This window comes from Pundamilia nyererei, unplaced genomic scaffold (assembly GCF_000239375.1).
Source record: "Pundamilia nyererei isolate P.nyererei 1_Seehausen unplaced genomic scaffold, PunNye1.0 scaffold00118, whole genome shotgun sequence".
NCBI classification, from domain to species: Eukaryota; Metazoa; Chordata; class Actinopteri; order Cichliformes; family Cichlidae; genus Pundamilia; species Pundamilia nyererei.
This window is the reverse complement of record NW_005187519.1, coordinates 1,907,892-1,927,559: the sequence shown is the minus strand read 5'-3', so window position 1 is coordinate 1,927,559 and position 19,668 is coordinate 1,907,892. Positions and strand designations below refer to the sequence as shown.

Here is a 19,668-nt window from a genome sequence, read left to right as displayed (position 1 = left end):
GTCCTTCAAGAAGCCTGGAGAACTATTCCTGAAGACGACTTAAAGAAATGACAAGAAAGCTGCCTAAGAGAGTTCAGACTGTGCTGAAGAATAAAGGTGGTCACACCAAATATTGACTTTCAGGTTATTACTGTATAAACTCTGTTTTTTCCTTACATGCTGCCACATATTATACACAAGACCTTATATCTTACGCTATTAACTTATACCTAATATGCGATGTTTGGTACTCAAAGCTGTGGGCAAGCTCTGCACCGTCACCACCTCTGTGCTACAGGTGCACTGAAATGATCAACTTGAGAGAGCTCACATCTTCCACAAACAAAAAACCACCATGATACACTTTCCCACTTAAACAGCATGAATTTGAAACAGCAAGTGAAATTTATTTAAATTAAATAAAATCTTGTACATTTCACAGCTATAGGGGCCTACATAGTAAGCAAAATAAAGTCTACTCTTTGTCCATGTGCAGAACTACACCACAGGGTAGCTCCAAAACAGTCTGTCATCATTTGAATATAGGAGAGGGAGTTTGCTTGGTGGAAGAAGACGGCCATAGCCAGATCCTACTCCCCAAAAGACTGGATAATGTAAAAAAAAAAAAGACGGGAAAAAAAGGTTATGTGTGGCTTCTGGTAGTGCTTTCATGCTGATTCCTTCCAGCTGTAGACATCCACCTTTAAAATACAACATATTTTTCACCATATCACCATGCTTTAAAGGCAATTAGCCAAAGTTCCTTGTAATGAACACATAAAGACTGATTTCATTATATTGTAGTGATACTTTACGGTAAATCGTTTGTTCCTCTCCAAAATGAGCACATAAGCTTTTGTAATGAAACTTATCAGCTGCTGATATTAATGCAATCTACTTTGGAAATGTCTCTCAGCATGTGTGGCATCATATCCTGTAGATCTTGCAGTCTGCTCCAATGATAGATGGCTGTCACAGACTTAAGAGAGTACGGCCTGTGCAGTCTTGATGCCAACTAGGTTGTCTGCACTGACAGACCTTCTCATGGCCGATTTACTCAAGTCCTTATACTTGTCCTCACATAGCCTGGAGATAGCCTACAAAAAAGAGAAAGATAAGAACAATAAAAAACAATAATAATCAGAAGAAGTTTCAAACTGTTACGACAGAACAAGCAGAGCAGCCACAGCATAACAAGTTCTACCAACACTTACTTTATCAGTTCAGCAGTCAGAATATATACATTTCCAAACTGCAAAATAAAATCAGCCCTGGAAAATTACTCACCTCGAGTTTTTGGGCCCGCTTGGTACTGAGTGGCTCCAGAGGGAAACTGAGGTTGTTGTCATCAGCCAGTGAGCGCAGGTCAAAGTAGTACTTTGCGTAGACGCTGGCTGGGACATTAATGTTGAACTGGAGCAGCTCCAAAAAGTGACGCTCCATCTCATTCCTGCAAAACAGTTTGGAAAGGTTCACGAGCTTTTATTAAAAAACAAAAGGTCCTTTCCATGCTGCAGGAACCTTTTGAGGGCTTTCCTATAACTCTTGGAGGTGGTCCCCACTTTCCGTGTGTTTGCACTGTGTGAACTAGAAACTACGCTACTTAAAAAAATTAAAGGAACACTTTGAAAATGCATCAATCTCAATGGGGGGAAAAGGCACGTCTGGATATCTATACTCTTATGCACTGGTATTCAGAAAATAAAATCACAATGCCACTATGATGGAAATTAAAATAATCAACCTACAGAGGGCTAAATTCAAAGTGAAAATGAAACAGGGAGTCAAGTGAATGTGCGGACCAGGCAATGGTATCAATTCCTTTAACCTCCAGGAACTACTTGCATACTCTTGCCACATGAAGCACTGTTGTGCACCAGGAGGAACCCAGTACTCACTGCAACAGCGTAGGGTCTGTCAATGGGTCCAAGGATACCTAATGGTAGTCAGGGTGTTGTTGCCTAGCCTGTAGGGCTCTGTGCGTTCCTCCATGGATATGCCTCCACAGACTATCACTGACCCACTACCAAACCAGTCATGCTGAACAATGTTACAGGCAGCAGAATTTTCTCCACAGCTTCTCCAGACCCTTTCACATCTGTCACGCGTGCTCAGGGGGAACCTGCTCTCATCTGTGAAAAGCACAGGGCGCCAGTAATGGACCTGCTAATTTCTGGTACTCTATGGCAAATGCTAATCGGGCTTCACAGTCCCGGGCAGAGATCACAGGGCCCACTAGAGGATGTCAGGCCCTCAGGCCACCCTCATTAAGTCTATTTATGATGGTCTGGTCAGAGACACTGACACGAGTGGCCTGCTGGAGGTCATTTTGTAGATCTGGCAGTGCTATACAAAAACTACTGTAATACTTACATGTCCTCCACGGTGATATCTTTGAGGATCTGGCAGTAATCGACATTCCACACAGCCTGATCATCCCAGACCTTGGAGGCCAGTAAGATGGCACCAAGAACAATGCGCTTCCAGTTACAAGGACAAATGTCCATCTCAGCATACGTTAACAGCCTTTCCAGATACACCTAAGGCAGAAGGAACCCATCCATTCACACAAGCAGAAAGGGTGATAGTTCTCAATACTTCTTTGCATCATTCAACACTCTCTGCAGTGTGGTGGATGTTTGAACTTACCAGAGTGACGATGGCGCACTCGGCGGTGAGCTGAGCAGAGCTGAAGAGCGTTCTTATGAAGCGGTAGATGAGTTTGTGTTCCGGGTCAACCACAGAGTAGTCATCTGGAACCTTTTCTCGCTGTTGGGCAGAAGGTCATCATCAGCGGTCCACTAATATAGCAAATATCACTGCTTGGTGTAATCAACCACCTCAACTCACCGACAGTGGGTGCTTCTTCTCGTCGAATATATCCAGCGAGCGGTTTGAATCTCTGTAGATGCAACAAGCCACTGTTACGTGATATGTAACTTCTCATGGTTTGAAACTACCATTGCTTATTCACTGGGGTTTCTTGGTGTTAGATATCACAACAGTTATTTATCTTTCGTTGAGTTCTACAAATACTTTGTAGATTACAACCATTGATGTGCATTGATGTTAACAAACATTTTGTTTCCTATATTATTAAGTATCTGACTCACTGATGTCCAAAAAACTAATTTGGCCACCTGCTGTGAAAAAATATTTGCCCCCTTCCTGATTTCTTAGTTTTTTTGTTGTGTATTTGTCACACTTAAATGTTTCAGATAATCAAACAAATTTTAATGTTAAAGATAATAAGTGCATTTAACATCTAGTTTTTACGGTAAATGAAAAAAGTTCATACAAACCTGCCTGGTCCTATGTTAAAAAGGAATTGACCCCTAAACCTAGTAAGTGGTTGTGTCACTCTTGCCAAAAGAATGGGAATCAAGTGTTTCTGAGAACTGTGGAGGAATTTTAAGGAAAGTAGCTCCTACTTTCCTTAAAGTCATGTTTTGACAGTTACTATATTTAAAATGCAAATAAATTGCATTTCAAACTGAGATGATGCAAACAGAGAACTCAATTTTCAACCTATTATGTGCAGACATGAGATGAAAAAAACTGTTAATTTTTTTTTTTTTTAAAAAGCAATCACAACCTCTTTTTTTATTTATTTATTTTTTTTGCAATTCTGACCTGACACAAGCCACCTTCTGGTTTGTTTGTCAATCAGAGCTAAATTGCCAGGTCTCTCTTGGAAATGAGATTTTTAATCTCAATGAGATTTTTTACCTGGATAAATAAAGGACTAATAAAAATTTTAAATCTCTGGCTCTCATTACCAGTGATGATCTTAAAAAGCTGTACCCATCTGGCACTTAAGTTGATATCCACCTTCTGCATACGTCTGTCATTCATGCACGATGTATTTAGCAGTAAGACAAGGCAAGTAGCATTTCCTATAGGACTTAGATGAAGTAATTAAAAATTTGCCTAAGTACTAAAATCAGTCTTTCTTACAAACTTGATGACTAATGTTTGTAAATATCTAAGTACTGGTTACAACAATGAAGAAAACGTTGCACTACCAAGAGACAATACTTCTGACGTTTCCTACCTGTTTTTTATGTGGTAGTATATGGCCAGTGCAACACTGCAAGAGACAGAAATCAACAAAGAATAAAACACTAGAGCTGGATTTTCCCTTTTACAGCTTTTTATTTTTACTTCTACTTTACAAATAGATATTTAGATCTTTTCAACTGCAGCTATTTGGTGACTTTAAATGTTACCTGCAGTTCAGGACAAACAAACAGAAACATTTTGCAAATAATTAAACAGTAGACTGACAACATGTCAGTAACATAATTGTGTATAACAAGAGGATCTTAAAGGGGACGGAGTTTCTCAGAAGTAAAGATGGGCCAAGGTTTAGTAATCTCAAAAAAGCCTATGTACAAATTGGGGAACAAATTCATGTACAGATGAGGAGACTTTGAATATCTAATAATATTCAGTACATAGTGATATTAAACAATTCACAGAACTGGAAGAAATATCTGTGCACAAAGGACAAGGCTAAAAATCAGTGCCCATGATCTTCAGGTGGCACTGCATTAAAAACAGGAGTATCTATCAGTGCCTACTGAATTGGTAGCTTGGACATCTGGAAAAGCATCATCAATGCTGAAACGCATATGAAGGCTTTAGAGCAAGATATGCTGCCGTGCAGAGAGCTTCTTCAAGGAGGTTTTTGCATATTTCAGTAAAACAGTGCTAAACCACATACTGCATGTATTACAAGAGCATGACTTCCTGGTAAAGAAGTCCAGATGCTGAACTTTTCACCAGCTGAAAGCGGCAGCTAGAATCTTATATCAGGACATCATTCCTCTCCCAAACGTCCAGCAAAGCTCTCTTTTTAGTTTCCACACTTTTATTAAAAGAAGATGGGATGCTACACAGCGTTAAACGTGGCCATGATGCTGCCATCAAAGTCAAAATAAACATCTGATAAGTTTAAAATGTTTTAAAGTGAGTCAAAACTGTGTTTGTGGAATTTGCAAACCATTGAACTCTGTTTTTTATTCACACAGCGTCCCAACTTCTTTTGTACTTGCACTTGCAGCAGTACTGAGGTGAGGGCGGTCACTTACCATTTAATAGTGCTCTTGAGATTGGGCTGGCTGACGGTGCTGTCATCGAGGAATATGGTTGAACACGAGCTGTACTTTTTAGAAAGGAGTCCCGGGGACATCTGGCATCGAAAGCATGTTTAGAGACAGAATGGAGGGGAAAACGGGTTATAGAAACACATTCAACCCCAGAGAAATGAGATGTATGACTGTGAATCATTTCAGCAACAAAAAGACCCACGAAGAACACGCAGAGCCGTAACTTACGTGATTCATGTAGTTGCTTTTCCTTTTCTCGCGGACTGAAATTGGATAAAAAACAAAATCAAAGAGATGTAGGAGTTTCAGAAGAGAATGGGGTAAAGTATTAAAGCACCAGAGAAATACTGACCATCTGTCTGAGACTTGTTGAGGAATAGAGTGCTTGCTCTGGGGTGGTCGGATGGGTTGGCCTCTTGGGCCAGCTCTGTAGAAGGAAAGTGTTAGAAGTCTTCATATAAGACTACAGTGTTTGTCTAGGAGCTGCCACGCTGCTGCTGATTTAATGCTAAACAGCTCTTAAAGCATGTAAAACATTTAAACTGAATCACTTGCAGTAAACCGGCACCAGGACAACATCACTGCATGCAATCACATCTCCAAAAATAGCAAACTAATCTTCACACACCATCTGGAAGCTCCCTGTCGCTGATGTGCTGCAGGTATGTCCCAGTGTCCTCGCTCACATCTTCAGTAGTGGTGATGGGACACTCCTCCAGCTCCACCTCTCTCCTGTGGATCTTGGGGCTCTCTCCAGGAGAGATGCAGCAGGACACCGAACCTCCCATCGCTGACCTGCAAAAGTCCTGCAACAGCCAGCACCGCTTTCCATACAATTGAGGAGGGACCACCTGCTAGTCTGGCAATTCTGAAGCTGCAGGAAGGTCTGCAAGATCTTTAAGCCAAACCTTACAAGGGGTTGTTAGGAAAAATACATAAAACACTAGTTTTGCTCTGCCTTGGCGAGATCGGGTTCAATCACAACCTGGAAGTGTTCGGATTATTTGAAAATGTGCGTGTTGTGGACCAGCACAGCCCTTGTGTTTTTGCTGCAAAGTGAACGATCTCGCTTCAGAGCAGAACGGGATCTATGCAAGGACAGCCATGTAAGTATCTGCGGTATGTGCAGGACGGCTGACATATTCAGGGTGTGTGCGCAACCCACGGATGGCGCACTTTAATATGAACTGCGTGCGTGGGCTGCATGGTTTGGGGCTGAGAATAACCGCTACCAAGTCATTTTACGGAAAACAGTCTAATGAGACGAAGTCAGGCGTTCCTCTGCCTCCCTCCATGGCTAGCCGGCTAACGCTAGCTTCCGCACCTCAATCCACTGCTGGCTCCTCCAGCAGCGTGACTCAATCCATTTTCACTGCGGCTCAAGTCTGTGTCACCGCTGCAGCCCTTTCAGCGACAGCACCGGGCGAATTCACCAGCCGGAAGGGTTTTTAGAGGAAACGGGGAAAGTGAACGGCCAGTGGGTATCAAAGCGGTGGCCGGAGGTGGCGTTCATCTCGTCGCACTAGCGGGACACAAGCTTTAGATGTCAAAGCGACCGTAGCAGGTAAGTTCAGAGGTAATTTCCTGCTTAAGGTTTTCAAAGTAAACGTCCATGGACCTGTAGCTGCAATAGATGCCATTGGTGGCAGGTTCTTACTAAGAAAATATCCACCACTGTGCAGCCTTTTCATATTCGATGAAAATATGTATTTCTTTTCTTTTTTATTTCTTATGTCTATACTCTCAGCACAGAGTGAGTCTCTTCACGCAGCTCAAAAACCCTTTATTTGCAGTACACCGGAAGCTACATCGCTGCTATGTGTTGCTACCTTTACAGACCTGCGGGTTTTTTCGGACCACGCCCCCTCCTAGCTAAAACACAACCCCGTTAAGAAAATCTTGCAGACACGCCCATCGCAAAGACTTACTCTTTTCCCATTGGTCACTTTTAGCTGGGCAGTTACGTGATTGGCTAAATTTGTTCGTTGACGTCAACACGGGTTGCCGTCTTCAGTTGCCTGAAAGCGAATCGGTCTCTTGCGCTTCAGTATTTATTAAAGAAAACAAGGCAACTATCAACGCTAAAAGTTGGTTCATATACCTTAAGAACATTCTTTAACAAACGAATTAAATAATAGCTATATAATAACTCCAGAAGATGGCGGAAACGAATCAATGAGCCAGCCTAGGGAAAACGTCGAAGAAGAAGGAGGAGCGCACTGCGCATGTGTAAACGAGTGTGGGTTTTATTTATTTCAAACATGGCTCTCGTTCCCTATGTAGAAAACCCATTGCCTGCGCTTTCCAAACTCCACAATTCATCAGCACAGTTTAGGTTTGCCAACCGCGACCTCCGACTCGCTCAGGACTGGAAAAAGCTCGGTGTGGCGGCAGTTGTGTGGGATGCGGTACGTTACAACAGTGGCAGCAGTGCTTAGCTTCAATAATTCCTCCATGTTTCATTAGATTTATACATTACTATTGCATTTGTGTTACTGCCCAGGCGGTGGTCATGTGTATGTACTTGGAGCTGGGAAGAGTGGAGCTAAAGGGGAAGAAAGCAATTGAATTGGGAGCTGGCACTGGTCTGGTGGGCATTGTAGCAGCTCTGCTAGGTGAGTGCATAATTACTAACCACCAAAAACTGGAGGTGGTCGGATCACTCCAAACATCAGTAGTATCAGTACCAATGCTGCTATTGGTATCAGATCGATACTAGCCCAAAAGGATCAGCACTTTGGTTTCAAACCTTTAAGTTCAGTATGTACACAAAAGAACTGTGTTAAATAATTAATATAAAATAATGAAAAATATACACACATATGTAACACATTAAAACAACAGAAGTTGACCCAAGATGCTTTAGAGACAGGCTCATTTGGATTCCTTGTCTCCAAAACTAGTCGTGTGTGATACCAAATAAATACAGGGCTAATGCTGAAGACAGCAATGCTGACACTTTTAACCTGTGGAGGCAGCATATAAAGGTCAGAGCAGTGTCATTATTTATGATAAATTGTGATCAATTAGTAGATTCTGATGACATTTTAATGATCACTAAATCACTGAAATTTTTGCTTTCCACAATAATGAGTTAACACAAAAAACACACCTTTCAGCACTTTGTGTATTTTGAAACTGTGTTTTTTGGAGACCTTGAATTTAAATATGCATATGTTTAAAACACTGTAGGTCAGCTTCAGTTGTTTAAATGTGCTGCAACAGGCTATATATCACAGAGATGTCACAGTATGTATCGATCCTATTGGGCTAGTATTGAAGGATATTAATACCGTCGATATTTGGATTAATCTGCCCACCTTTATCCAAAAACTGAAGGTGTTTTTTGTTGTGTTAACTCATTATTGTGGAAAATTAAAATCAAATTGATTTAGTGGTCATTAAAATTTGTTCAGGATTCATCATGACACACTACTCTCCGCTACATAATCTCCCTTCATAGGTTTAAAGTATCCATATTGATATCAGCAATACTGGCCCTGTATTTACTGTGTATCAGATCGATACCAAAATTTGCAGTATCTCATAGCACTATCAAAAACCCTTGAGAGTGCGGCGGGTGAACAAGGAAAGCTGTGATAGTCCTACTCTAACCCTTCCCTAGGTGCCAGAGTGACCATCACTGACAGAGAGCCTGCGCTGGACTTCCTCTCTGCTAACGTGAAAGCAAACCTGCCCCCAGATTCCCAACAATCAGTGGTGGTCTCTGAGTTGACCTGGGGCGAGGGCCTCGAGCGATACCCAGCCAGAGGGTTTGATGTGGTTCTGGGTGCGGATATCATTTACCTGGAGGACACATTTTTGCCTCTGCTGGAAACGCTGGAGCACCTGAGCTCAGACGCCACTGTGGTGTTACTGGCCTGCAAGCTCCGCTATGAGCGAGACACGAACTTCCTAGGCATGCTTAAGCAGCGCTTCACCGTCGAAGAAGTCCACTACGACAAACAAAGAGACATACACCTATACAAAGCTTGCAAACTGACACGGAAGAGAGACTTGTGACCATTTGTTCGTTTTAATATATGAAATAAAATGTTTTAAAATCAGATTACCAGAAACACATTTATTAACAGCTGCCAAAAGTGTCATATCTGAATAGCTCTAACGTAATGCACTGTATTATTATACAAGTTGTTGCTGACATTTAGAAATAGTGAATACAAAAAAAATAAACGAGAAGCAACATAAAAAGCATACTATATCATGACTATACATAATACCTAAAGAATACAATATGGCATCCCATTATCACAAAAATATTTTCTTTTAGAACCACCAACACCACCTGATCTTACAGTCATTTCACAAAGTGGGTGCAGTTGAGTTGTATCTGGTGAGCTTTGATGCTCCATTTACAAAAAAAAGAAAAGTGATCAAACACATTGATGCAACAACATTTGATTAACTGCAGATGAGTGGTAGATTTACCCAGAAAGCGGTGAAATGCTGAAGGATTGTAAATGCAAAGAAAGTGCACATGCTAGCTCATATTACTATAAACAGAATTAAGAGACGGTGACCGAGGCCTCAGAGGGGCCCGGTATGGCAAATTTCCCCCCTCTGATGTAATTCCATGATTCCAGTGCTTTATCCACTTGTCTCTGAATTCTGCTTAAAAACTCTTTCATTGCATAACAAGTAAGGCTCATTAAGTTTTTGGTTATTGTTCAAAAATAATCCATGAGTCTATGGAGAGAGAGAGAAAAAAGAAAAAGGTTTTGCTTACAGTATATAATCTCTGATAAACGTGCAGCAGCTTATTTATCCGTTATTCCCACTTCCTGTACTGTCGAAGGCCTATTTTGCCTTTGTTTTTACCACCAAAATCTGGTAATTAACAGGACACCATTACGCAATTTTCCACTTAATGTCTCTGAAGTTTTAAAAAAAATGAAGACAAAAAGTCCCCCCCCCCAACTTCACTGCTGCCCAACTTTTACCATCTCCTCACTGCTGCAGTTAACATGAAAAAACCATTTTACAACTAAATGGTTAGTTTTTTGTTCACGTTGTATAAAAGCAAAAATATACTTGGGTAAAACAAAGTAAAAAGAAACATGGCATTGTAGAAGCACAATCTAATTCAGAACAAACCAAAACACACATCTTAAAAGATAAAAACGTCCAAGACACAGGCCACCTATAAGTATAAGCATTAATAAGTAACAGATGTTAATTCGAGAGTTACAGATAGAAATGTTTCACGTGAAGTTATACTCTCCGAAAGGGAAAAGAAAAGAAAAAAGTTCCATCATCATCATCGGTGGTGCTTGCGGTCAGTTCCCCCATTGCTGGTGATGTTGCCCGGGTAGTCCGGGCACCAGTGACTGGAATGCTTCCCTTCGGTGGTGTCCTTGGCGATAACAGCTAGTTTCCCTGCTCTGTCACCTTGCCACGCAGACCCTGTTTAAGTTGCAGTCTCCTCCACGTTCACTGTGAGCACCGCCTGATCCTTTTAATGGGGGAAAACTGGTGGTTGATTTCAAATTGCTCAAATGGGATGGGGGTTTTAAATTGCCCAAATGGGACAAGGTTTCAATTTACCAAAGTGGGATGGGGCTTTTGTTTTTTTTTGTTTTTTATACCTGGTGAGTCACGTTCACACATTTTTCAGCAGTTTTTAAAAAGAAAGCAGAAGAGTAGAAAAGAGGAGGGCGCATCCAGATGCATGGCTCTGTGCTGAGTCTCTGTACACAAGTGCTGGGGATCACCTGTCAAGCCACCGGCAGGTGTATTCTACTCTGATTTGTGGCAGTACAAGTCTTTGAGGGCTTTCAGTTCCTCGATGAGGGTTTTGTTCTGGTTTTCCAGCACGGCCACGCGGTTCTCCAGACACTTCACGTACTCTTTCTTCTTCCGACGGCACTCGCGGGCTGCCTCCCTGTGAGACAAGAGGATGCGGGTACATGAAGCTCACATCAGCTTGACACCTACAGAAGCAATTGAGTACGAGTTACTAATTAACCTCGCCATACCTGTTTTTCATCAGTCGGACCTCCCGTTTGCGTGTGACTTCCTCAGTGGCTCCTGATCCGCTGATTGTGGGTGGAGTTGCCATGACCACCCCAGGAGTGATGGTGCTGGTGGGGGCTGTGCGGATTTGATAGGCCTGGACATCACCAGAAGCAGCTGGTGAACAAAGACAAACAGTCAGTGCTTCATTCAGCAAAGCTTTACAAATAGTGTAGGTTTTGTGGAACTTCACTTCTAAACACTGTGGAAACCATTTTCCCACCTTGCACGACCACCTGGTTACTGGGCACGAGGATCTGCTGCCCGTCACTGGTCTGAGCATACTGCAGGATGGTGGCACCAGGCTGGGCTGCAGCAGTGTTGGCCATGGTGAGCGTCTGCAGGCCATCCGTGCCATTATTGGCCAGCTGAATGGCTCCACCCTGGGTAATGGCAACTGCAGAAGGATAAAATTGTGCATTAGGACTTTTAACCAATTGCTTTCTGTGTTGTTCTCCTCCATCCAATACTGTAAACATTACTGGATATGGGGCTCCACACAAACTGTCATATCACAAATACTGTTTTTGTAGGAGGAAAAGAAGGAAAATACTGGACTTAACATCATTCATTCACAATATCCACAGGTTTTCTAAACTGCATTAAGTCTGTACAGGTCAAGGATAATCTTAACACTGGTCTTTAATGTTGGAAACATTAGACAGGGTCTGAATCGGGGCCTGGAGCCTGGGGCTCACTCGGGCCACTTCGGAGGTGGGGTGCCCCCGGCCTCTCGGCCTGGGGCTCGGTCACTCAGGCACAGCTGGCTGCCGGCGGAGCTCACGGGCGCGTCACTGCAACCCCCCCTGGCTTCTGCTCCGCGGCTGCTGAGTGAGCCCTCATCTGGGACTCTCCTCAGCTCTTTCTGGGACAGTGGCGCGGCTGCCCCTCTGTTGGTCTTCCTTAGTCTCTTGTGTTCTGGAGGCCTCTGGATGTCTGGAGTTTTGATCTCCTCCATACCTGCTTTATGCCCTGGAGGATGGGGCTATGCCCCCCCCCCCCACCACCCTCTAGCAGATCATTACATGAAGGAACCTTTTAAAAAAACAAGCGCGTCCATGCTCACAGGTGTACACACGGGTGATCACACCCACAAACTACACCCTTTTTGGCTCCTACCTCAAAGCACACTGTGTTCTGTTGATCTTATGTGCTGCACAATAATGTTTAATATTTAGTATTTACTGTCATATTCCCATATATCATTGTGATGTTGTTTATTCTATTACTCTTGTTCTCTTCTGCTTGTTTTCTTTTTTCTTTCTCAGCAGGTGATCGATATATGCATTTTCTTTTTTTTCCCTGCCCATTCTGTTGGTTTTTGTTTTTTGCCCTTCTCCCCCGTCCCTCTTCTCAGCTGTTTTTCTTTCCCTCTTTCTTTCCCCCAGTCAAGTCTGTCCCGTATTCAGCAAGTGAAAATAAAATAAACAAAAGGTGAATCAAATGGACCATTACGGCAAGGCTGGGATGGTCAATTTGGTAAAGTAAATCCGTTGGGCATCTTTCTTCGCCTTTAGACAATAATTCTGATGGCACTGTCCACTTCCTGCTGTGACAAAACAAATTTCCCACGTGTGGGACTAATAAAGGTTATCTTATCTTATCTTAAAAGAGCCAAACGGGACAGGCAAAAAAAATTTAAATAAATAAATAAACAGGGTCTGAATCAAAGCATCAAATGTGGCCTTTTTCTGATTGGCAATCCCTGAAAAACAGGTTTGGGATTACTTGTTTAACATGATCATCCACCACTGTAACAGCATGTAGAAAAAGCATAATAGGTTCCCTGTCTGCTTAATCTGGTCATTTGATTTAGTGAATTTGTACCCCGCCTCTCGCCCTATGACAGCTGGGATAGACTCCAGCGCCCGCCGCGACCCTGAAAAGGACAAGCGGAAGCGAATGGATGGATGGATGGAAATAGTCTCACTGCACGACAGCAGAAGTAGAATGCTTGATTACGTTAACACCTACTTATTTTTAACAAAAACCACCAGCTATCTGTGTCTCAAAGTACTTACTGTACTGGCCACTGCTGGTCTGATAGATGGGAGTGGGCATGGTGACCGTGGTGATAGCAGGGGCTGAGTCATCTTCTGATTTCTCTTCCTCAATTCGAGGCACTGCTGGAGCATCTGATGATAAGTCATTCAAGATCTTTCTGTAAGAGGAACATTTGCAGAAAAATCTTAGCAACCTTTTATTTTCTCCTCGTTTCATATCTGCAAATAGTCTATTTATAGCTGATAAAAATGAAAGAGTGTCAGTCATTGTCTTCTAAGCTTTGAACACGTCATACAGACACAAAATGGAAGCAGTACAGATTAAGGAGATGCTGTTTGCATCTGCAGTTTCTCAGCGTGTCACACAGACCTGTAGGAAGGCCGCCTGGACAGAATCTCTCTCCTCTTCTGAGAATCTGTCACGCTGTCGACAGATTCCTGAGAGTCCTCGCTCTCAGCGACAGTCGAAATCTGTAAGGAAATCATCTCAAATTCAATTTTAATTCATTTACAAACTTCAAAGCCATCATGTTCAGCTCATATCCTCTACTGCAGTCATTACTTGCAAGATGAAGTTTCCCCTCTCCTCTTACCTGTACCGTCTGCACCTGTGGGGACTGAATGACCGAAGGCTGAGCGGCTTGGATCACACCGTGCACTTGGACTGTTTGACCATTGGGTAACTGGACAAGAGTGACTGTGGGACTACTGGAGGACACCTGGGCTGCTGCTATGGATGCCTGAAAATATAAAACACATTGTATAACCACACATGTGCATAGTTACAAACAGCCCACAGCAACATCAATACAGGGATACCAAATATCAATATTTTATTAAATTAATTAAAATAGTCGGAGAACACTACGAGCTACCATAGGCTCATCTCATGCATGATCCTGAGATAAAGCTAGCCGAGCAAACTTACATTTACTCAGCATTTCAGAATTTCTGACTTTGTAGACAGCAACACACGTGCTGATTTATCTCAGTTAACTGTTGTATTATCAGAAAGACTGACCACATTCACTTACAGACAGATAACAGACTGATAATTTTATCTTACTGGATAATACAGATATTTACAAAGTTTCAACTTTGACGGCATAATTTCCAGTTGAAAATCACAGTATTTGTTATTGCAATGCTCAGCATAACTGCAGAAACTGCTACAATATCATATCATGGGGTCTTTGCTGAATCTCACCTGTAGTATTTGATATACAAGCCAAAATCTCACAGCACAAAACTTTGAAACGTAGCATTTTCACGCAAACTGAAAATGGTCGAGCATTAAAACTTAAATTCATACTCCTTGCACTAGTTCTGCACTCTCTGCATGAGAATAAAAAGCACTACCTGTGCCAAGGTGATCTGCTGGGCCTCAGACTCCGAAACAGCCGTTTCACCACTTTGCTGTGTGTCTGCAGCCGCTTCCATGGTCATTTAAAATCTGGCTGATGGAGGGAAAACAAAAGTGAGAAACGGCTTATTTGTGAATGCAACAGCATGCTGGGAACACCAGACTCATTCAAAAACTTGCTCGGTCTTAAAGGAGGGTGTGGCTTAGCTTAACATGCTAGCATTTAGCTCATTTTCAACGGTTTCCTTGTTGGCCGAAATTATTTTAAAAATGACGCAAGACGGAACGTTATACTTATGGCTCAACAACATTAACGCGAACTGAAATGAGCCGCTTGTTTATCCAGGCTCACGCTTGCAGTTAACGCCGGAGGCTAAAGCTAAGGCTAGTGTTACCAAGTTAAGAGTTAGCGTGCTAGCTCTCAGGCAGAATGAGCTCCAATGAGCATGCTAACATGCTAACGGGAGTGCAACACAAACTTCACATTTATCGTGTCTCAATTTCGGCTCTTTAATTTCAAATCCTGTCGCTGTTTAAGGCTTTGCTGAAAGGAGAAACTTGTAGTCCAAACAAGTCTGCACTAGCAATTTCCATTAGGTTGCTAGCTGTGGGTTTTTATGGAGGGAAATGTCTGCATTGTATGCTTTTTTTGCAACTAGGAGACACCACTTTCACTAACTAGTTAATTCACTGATGTTGCTTTTTTAAATTAATATTAAACACTGGTTTCAGGTGACGTGGTTGTAACTTTAAGTGGCTAGCTGCTTCTGTGACTTATTTCTAGAGAAGTTTGATTTAAAAAAAAAGATCCAAGCCCACTCCCACATTAATACCTATGTCTGCTGTGTTGCGAGCCTTGCAGAGACTGACTCATTTTGTGAGCCTCTGCAACACCGCCGCCATGATCTCTTTGTTGGCTCTGTGCGGATATTTTGGCGCAAATAACCTCTCTGGGCAGCCATCTATCTGTTTAGCAAACATCGGATGCGTATCCTCTTACCAACACGGACTCGCTTCGTCACTCCCGGGTCTACGGAGCTCCACTTTTATTCAGACCGACACGTAAGAGACCGCGTCAGGCTACACCTCCGTCGCGTCACCGAGAACAACAACACGGAGAGGAGGACGAGGGAGACGACGACAACGAAAAATCAGCTTCTCCGGAAGGACTCGAGTGGACACGGCGAGGGGCGGAAGTTTACGGAAACTACCGAAGGACACGGGAGGGGGTAGGAAGCCACGGAGATTGACGAGGAAAACGGCTGCCTGAACTTGTCCGAGCATGCGCAGTGTTTTCCGTTCATGAATTTGCGACTGGCTTGATAGAAAAAGGTTGGAGAGATGATTAAAATGCATAAAATGGAATACGTAGGACATCATATATAGCAATGTGAATATTATTAATCCCATTTTGTATACAAGGGCAGTCATTTGGTTTGCGCTGCCTGCTAGCATCTTGAACACTGCTGTTATGTGCTGGATTGTCTCAGGGGCATCTTTGCACAGCATGAACCTGGGGTCTTGCCTGGTGTGGTTGACCGCAGCCTCTATGGATGTTGTGCTGAGAGCTTGTTCCTGTGCTGCCATGATCAGTGCCTCTTTGCTCTCTTTCAAACCAGCTTTGTCCACCCGTTGGTATGATTTCTTGATATTGGACAAATCTTCTGTCTCTCTATGAATGCTGTTGAATGCTCCAGATGCATTCATCTGAGTATGTGTGTTAGATAGAAAGCACTTGGATGTGAATGGGTAGTGAGACATGCTCAGTTAGAGCGAAAAAGGGACTTTACAATGCACCCTAAAGGGAGCAGCACAATGACGCATGTGTTCAGTGGAAGTTTGAAAAGGTGATAGACCAAACCAATCAATTTCTTTTTATTTTTAGTTCTTCTTTTTATTAAATTAAATGTCTCTCTTTACTTTTAAATTTGTTTTATTTTCTATTCATTTGATTATAAAATTCAATGTTCGTTTTAATTTATAAAACATGGATATATTTACAGTTTACTGACTGCATTTCTCTTGCAGTGCACACGGTGGCAGCAAAATCCTTCTTAATTTCTTTTCCAGCTCCACCTTCAGCATCAACGCTGCTCCCATAATGTTATGTTTGGCCACGTTTCCTTTTATTGTTGCTCAATATGATTAGTTATCTGTGAATTTGATTAGCGCTAACAGTGGTTTCAGCTTCGTACCACCAAACAGCAGTTTGATTTTAATGAGAAAACTCTGCTTTGTCGTACCCGCTTTACTTATTATACTTATTTACAACCACCCTCATTCGCATCACATTTGCTTCTCCTTGGTCGTTGACTCCTGCCATAAAATGTACTCATTAACTCTGTCACTTTGAGCGCAGGGACGGGAGCTGTTGTGAAACGGGTTCAAAGCTGTGGCAGGTGGTCAAAATCCTGTGGGGGAAATGAGACTTCAGACCAATTTATGGCTATAATCTCTATGTGCGAGGTCATTTCGGAGGCCTTTTAATACGCACAAGCACACACACACACAGATGTCAAACATACGCATCTTCACCTATTGAGTGATTGACTACGCCACTGGTGTAAACATATGCACTGCTGACCAAACCAATCTCCTGTCCTTTGCCATAAAATCAGCCCGAATAGAAGCTGCCAGCGAAAACCTTCCAAGCACCAGTAATGAACCAGCAGTCACCTATTCATTATTAAAACCTCTCATAGCAAATGTAATAAATATTTGTCACAAAGCGGCCTTTTTTATCTGATCCAGAGTCCCCGTTAAGGACTTGATTGGACATTGATTTCCCTTGATAATGACCACCACCATAGGATAGCCTTAGCAAACCGTAATTAGCCTGCATCAGCAGGTAGGCTTCATTAGTTATCAATGAATGTACACTGGGCTTTGCAAGCTGTGCATCTTTAGGATTGTGTGTAGTGTTTCTGAGAAAATGAGTCTCTTTATATGCCTGTGATTGTTTTGCATTTGCAGAAACAGATGACACGCACACACACAGTGCACCGAGAGAACATGAAATCAAGCATGTGCACAACAGTTTGAATATTTCCAAGATTTTTTTTTTTTATCACAGTTTGCTTGTTTGCATCATTCTTTCTGACACATGTATTAGTCACATTACTGAATGTTGCTACAGACAGGGAGAAAAACTGAATTATTTAATGATGGTGATTAGTTGCTTGACTAATTATTTAGCAGGGAATCTGTTACTCTTTACTTTATTTCCCTTCATATCTGTATCCTTGTCGTTACAATGGTGGATGCCATTAAAGGTCTATTAGGCATGGACAAATTGGACTGCTTGGTCCTGCAAATATCTAATCAGCCAATTGCTCATCAGCAACTCAACCTGCTAAGTTTCATACTGAGCATCAGCATAGAGAAGAAAGGAGATTTAAGGGACTTTGTTGGAGCATTTCAGAAACTGCTGATTTACTGGGAATTTTCCACACAACCATCTCTAGGATTTATAGAGAATGGATCAAATAGGAGAAAATATCCAGTGAGCAGCAGTTCTCTCGGTGATAATGCCTTGTTGATGTCAGTGGTCCTAGGAGAATAACCAGAGTGCTTTGAGCTGATAGGAAGGCAACAGTGACTCAAATGACCACTCGTTACAACCAAGGTATGCAGAAGAGCACAACAAAACAAGTCAGATGTTGAAAGAAACAGACTAGAGTGTCACACCTGTAAACTAAGAACAACAAACCGAGGCTAAAATTTACATGGGTTCACCAGAATCAGACTGGACAGGAAAAACACCCCCTGCTTTGAAGAGACTCAACATTCAGATGGTACGGTCAGAATTTGGTGTAAAGAACATGAAAGCACAAATCCATCTTGCTGGGTGGCGATTTAATAGTGTGGGGGATATTTTCTTGGCACACTTTGGGCTCCTTAGCATCAACTGAGCATCATCACCTGAGTATTGTTGTTGACCATGTCCATCACACAGTGTATCACCACAGTGATAATCTTCTGATGGCTGCTTCCAGCAGGATAACACACCATGTCACCAAGGTCTGATCATCTCAAGCTAGTTTCTTGAACATGTTAATGAGTTCTCTGTACTCAAATGGCCTCCACAGTCACCGGATATCAATCCAATAGGGCACCTTTGGGATGTAGTGGAACAAAAATCTCTGAGGAATTTTTCCAGCATCTTGTTCAATTTATGGCAAGAAGAGTTAAGGGAGAGTCCAACCAGGTACTAGATATGATATGGCTAGTGAGTGTATGTAGGAACTCTGGCTGTCAAAAATCTTAGCATAGGATGGTTTCGATCCATCGACCTCTGGGTTATGGGCCCAGCACGCTTCCGCTGCGCCACTCTGCTGAAAGGCACCCCAGATGGGACTCGAACCCACAATCCCTGGCTTAGGAGGCCAGTGCCTTATCCATTAGGCCACTGGGGCTGCACACAGGGAACCCAAACATGCTGCATATTGTTTAGTGTACAGCTGATCCATTGTGAATAGCAGCACAATGGAGCTGCTATTTGTTTGGTGGTGTTTCTGTTGTCTATGGAGATTCATAAAACCACACGAGGACCAGAGAGTAACTAAGCTCTGGATCACCGGCTCTAGTTACATTAAGCTTGAACTCTTAAAGAATCTTTGAAGCATTTTGCTTCATTTATGTCAAAAAGAGTTAAGACAGTCAAAGGGGTTTCTTGCACACTTTGGGCCCCTTAATACCAACTGAGCATTGTTTAAACTCCACAACCTACCTGAGTATTGTTGCTGACCATGTCCATCCCTTTATGACTACAGTGTACCCATGTTCTGATGGCTCTTTCAAGTAGGATAACACACCATGTCACAAAGCTCAAATCATCTCAAAGTGGTTTCTTGAACATGACAATGAGTTAACTGTGGGGGGCCCAGTATCCATGGCAACCCCAGCCACGTGCTCAGATTCACATGCAATTCAGGTAATTCAACCTATAATGAAAATAATGCAATATAAGGTCACGGGCCATCTAACAACCTTCTGATTGGTAGACTACCTGCTCTACCTCCTTAGCTACAGCCACCCATGAATGAATGATTGATGCAGAAGAATCCAAGAAAAATGCAAAACTTGAAATTAACATAAAAGGTCCCATTTATTATTGAAAAATGCAGACAGAACATGAAACTACATTTTAAAGACACATAAATCCAAATCTGAAAGATGA

General features: G+C 42.4%; 3 protein-coding genes and 2 non-coding genes across 5 annotated transcripts; 1 reads left to right on the top strand and 4 right to left on the bottom strand.

Annotated features, from left to right (window-relative positions):
• Positions 1–356: 356 nt before the first annotated feature.
• On the bottom strand, positions 357–6,653 carry LOC102193687 (cyclin-Y-like protein 1). The gene is made up of 10 exons (XM_005742257.1): positions 5,719–6,653; positions 5,443–5,517; positions 5,319–5,353; positions 5,073–5,173; positions 4,034–4,069; positions 2,830–2,881; positions 2,629–2,748; positions 2,353–2,519; positions 1,267–1,429; positions 357–1,076 (listed from the first exon to the last, which is right to left on the bottom strand). Exons 1-10 carry the CDS (start codon positions 5,876–5,878, stop codon positions 960–962), a joined length of 1,026 nt encoding a protein of 341 aa, XP_005742314.1. The 5' UTR covers positions 5,879–6,653; the 3' UTR covers positions 357–959.
• A 427-nt stretch (positions 6,654–7,080) lies between these two features.
• On the top strand, positions 7,081–9,159 carry mettl21a (methyltransferase 21A, HSPA lysine). Its single transcript, XM_005742258.1, has 3 exons — positions 7,081–7,498; positions 7,594–7,705; positions 8,716–9,159. The coding sequence occupies exons 1-3, from the start codon at positions 7,316–7,318 to the stop codon at positions 9,111–9,113; spliced, it is 693 nt and encodes a 230-aa protein (XP_005742315.1). The 5' UTR covers positions 7,081–7,315; the 3' UTR covers positions 9,114–9,159.
• LOC102194270 (cyclic AMP-responsive element-binding protein 1-like) lies at positions 9,155–15,721 on the bottom strand. The gene is made up of 8 exons (XM_005742259.1): positions 15,490–15,721; positions 14,486–14,583; positions 13,720–13,866; positions 13,497–13,597; positions 13,145–13,284; positions 11,347–11,520; positions 11,087–11,240; positions 9,155–10,992 (listed from the first exon to the last, which is right to left on the bottom strand). Exons 2-8 carry the CDS (start codon positions 14,570–14,572, stop codon positions 10,848–10,850), a joined length of 948 nt encoding a protein of 315 aa, XP_005742316.1. The 5' UTR covers positions 14,573–14,583; positions 15,490–15,721; the 3' UTR covers positions 9,155–10,847.
• Positions 15,722–18,753: 3,032 nt separating this feature from the next.
• On the bottom strand, positions 18,754–18,825 carry trnam-cau (transfer RNA methionine (anticodon CAU)). Its single transcript has one exon. It is a non-coding gene; the product is annotated as a tRNA-Met (tRNA).
• Positions 18,826–18,831: 6 nt separating this feature from the next.
• Positions 18,832–18,904, bottom strand: trnar-ccu (transfer RNA arginine (anticodon CCU)). The gene has a single exon. It is a non-coding gene; the product is annotated as a tRNA-Arg (tRNA).
• Between the last annotated feature and the right edge of the window lie 764 nt (positions 18,905–19,668).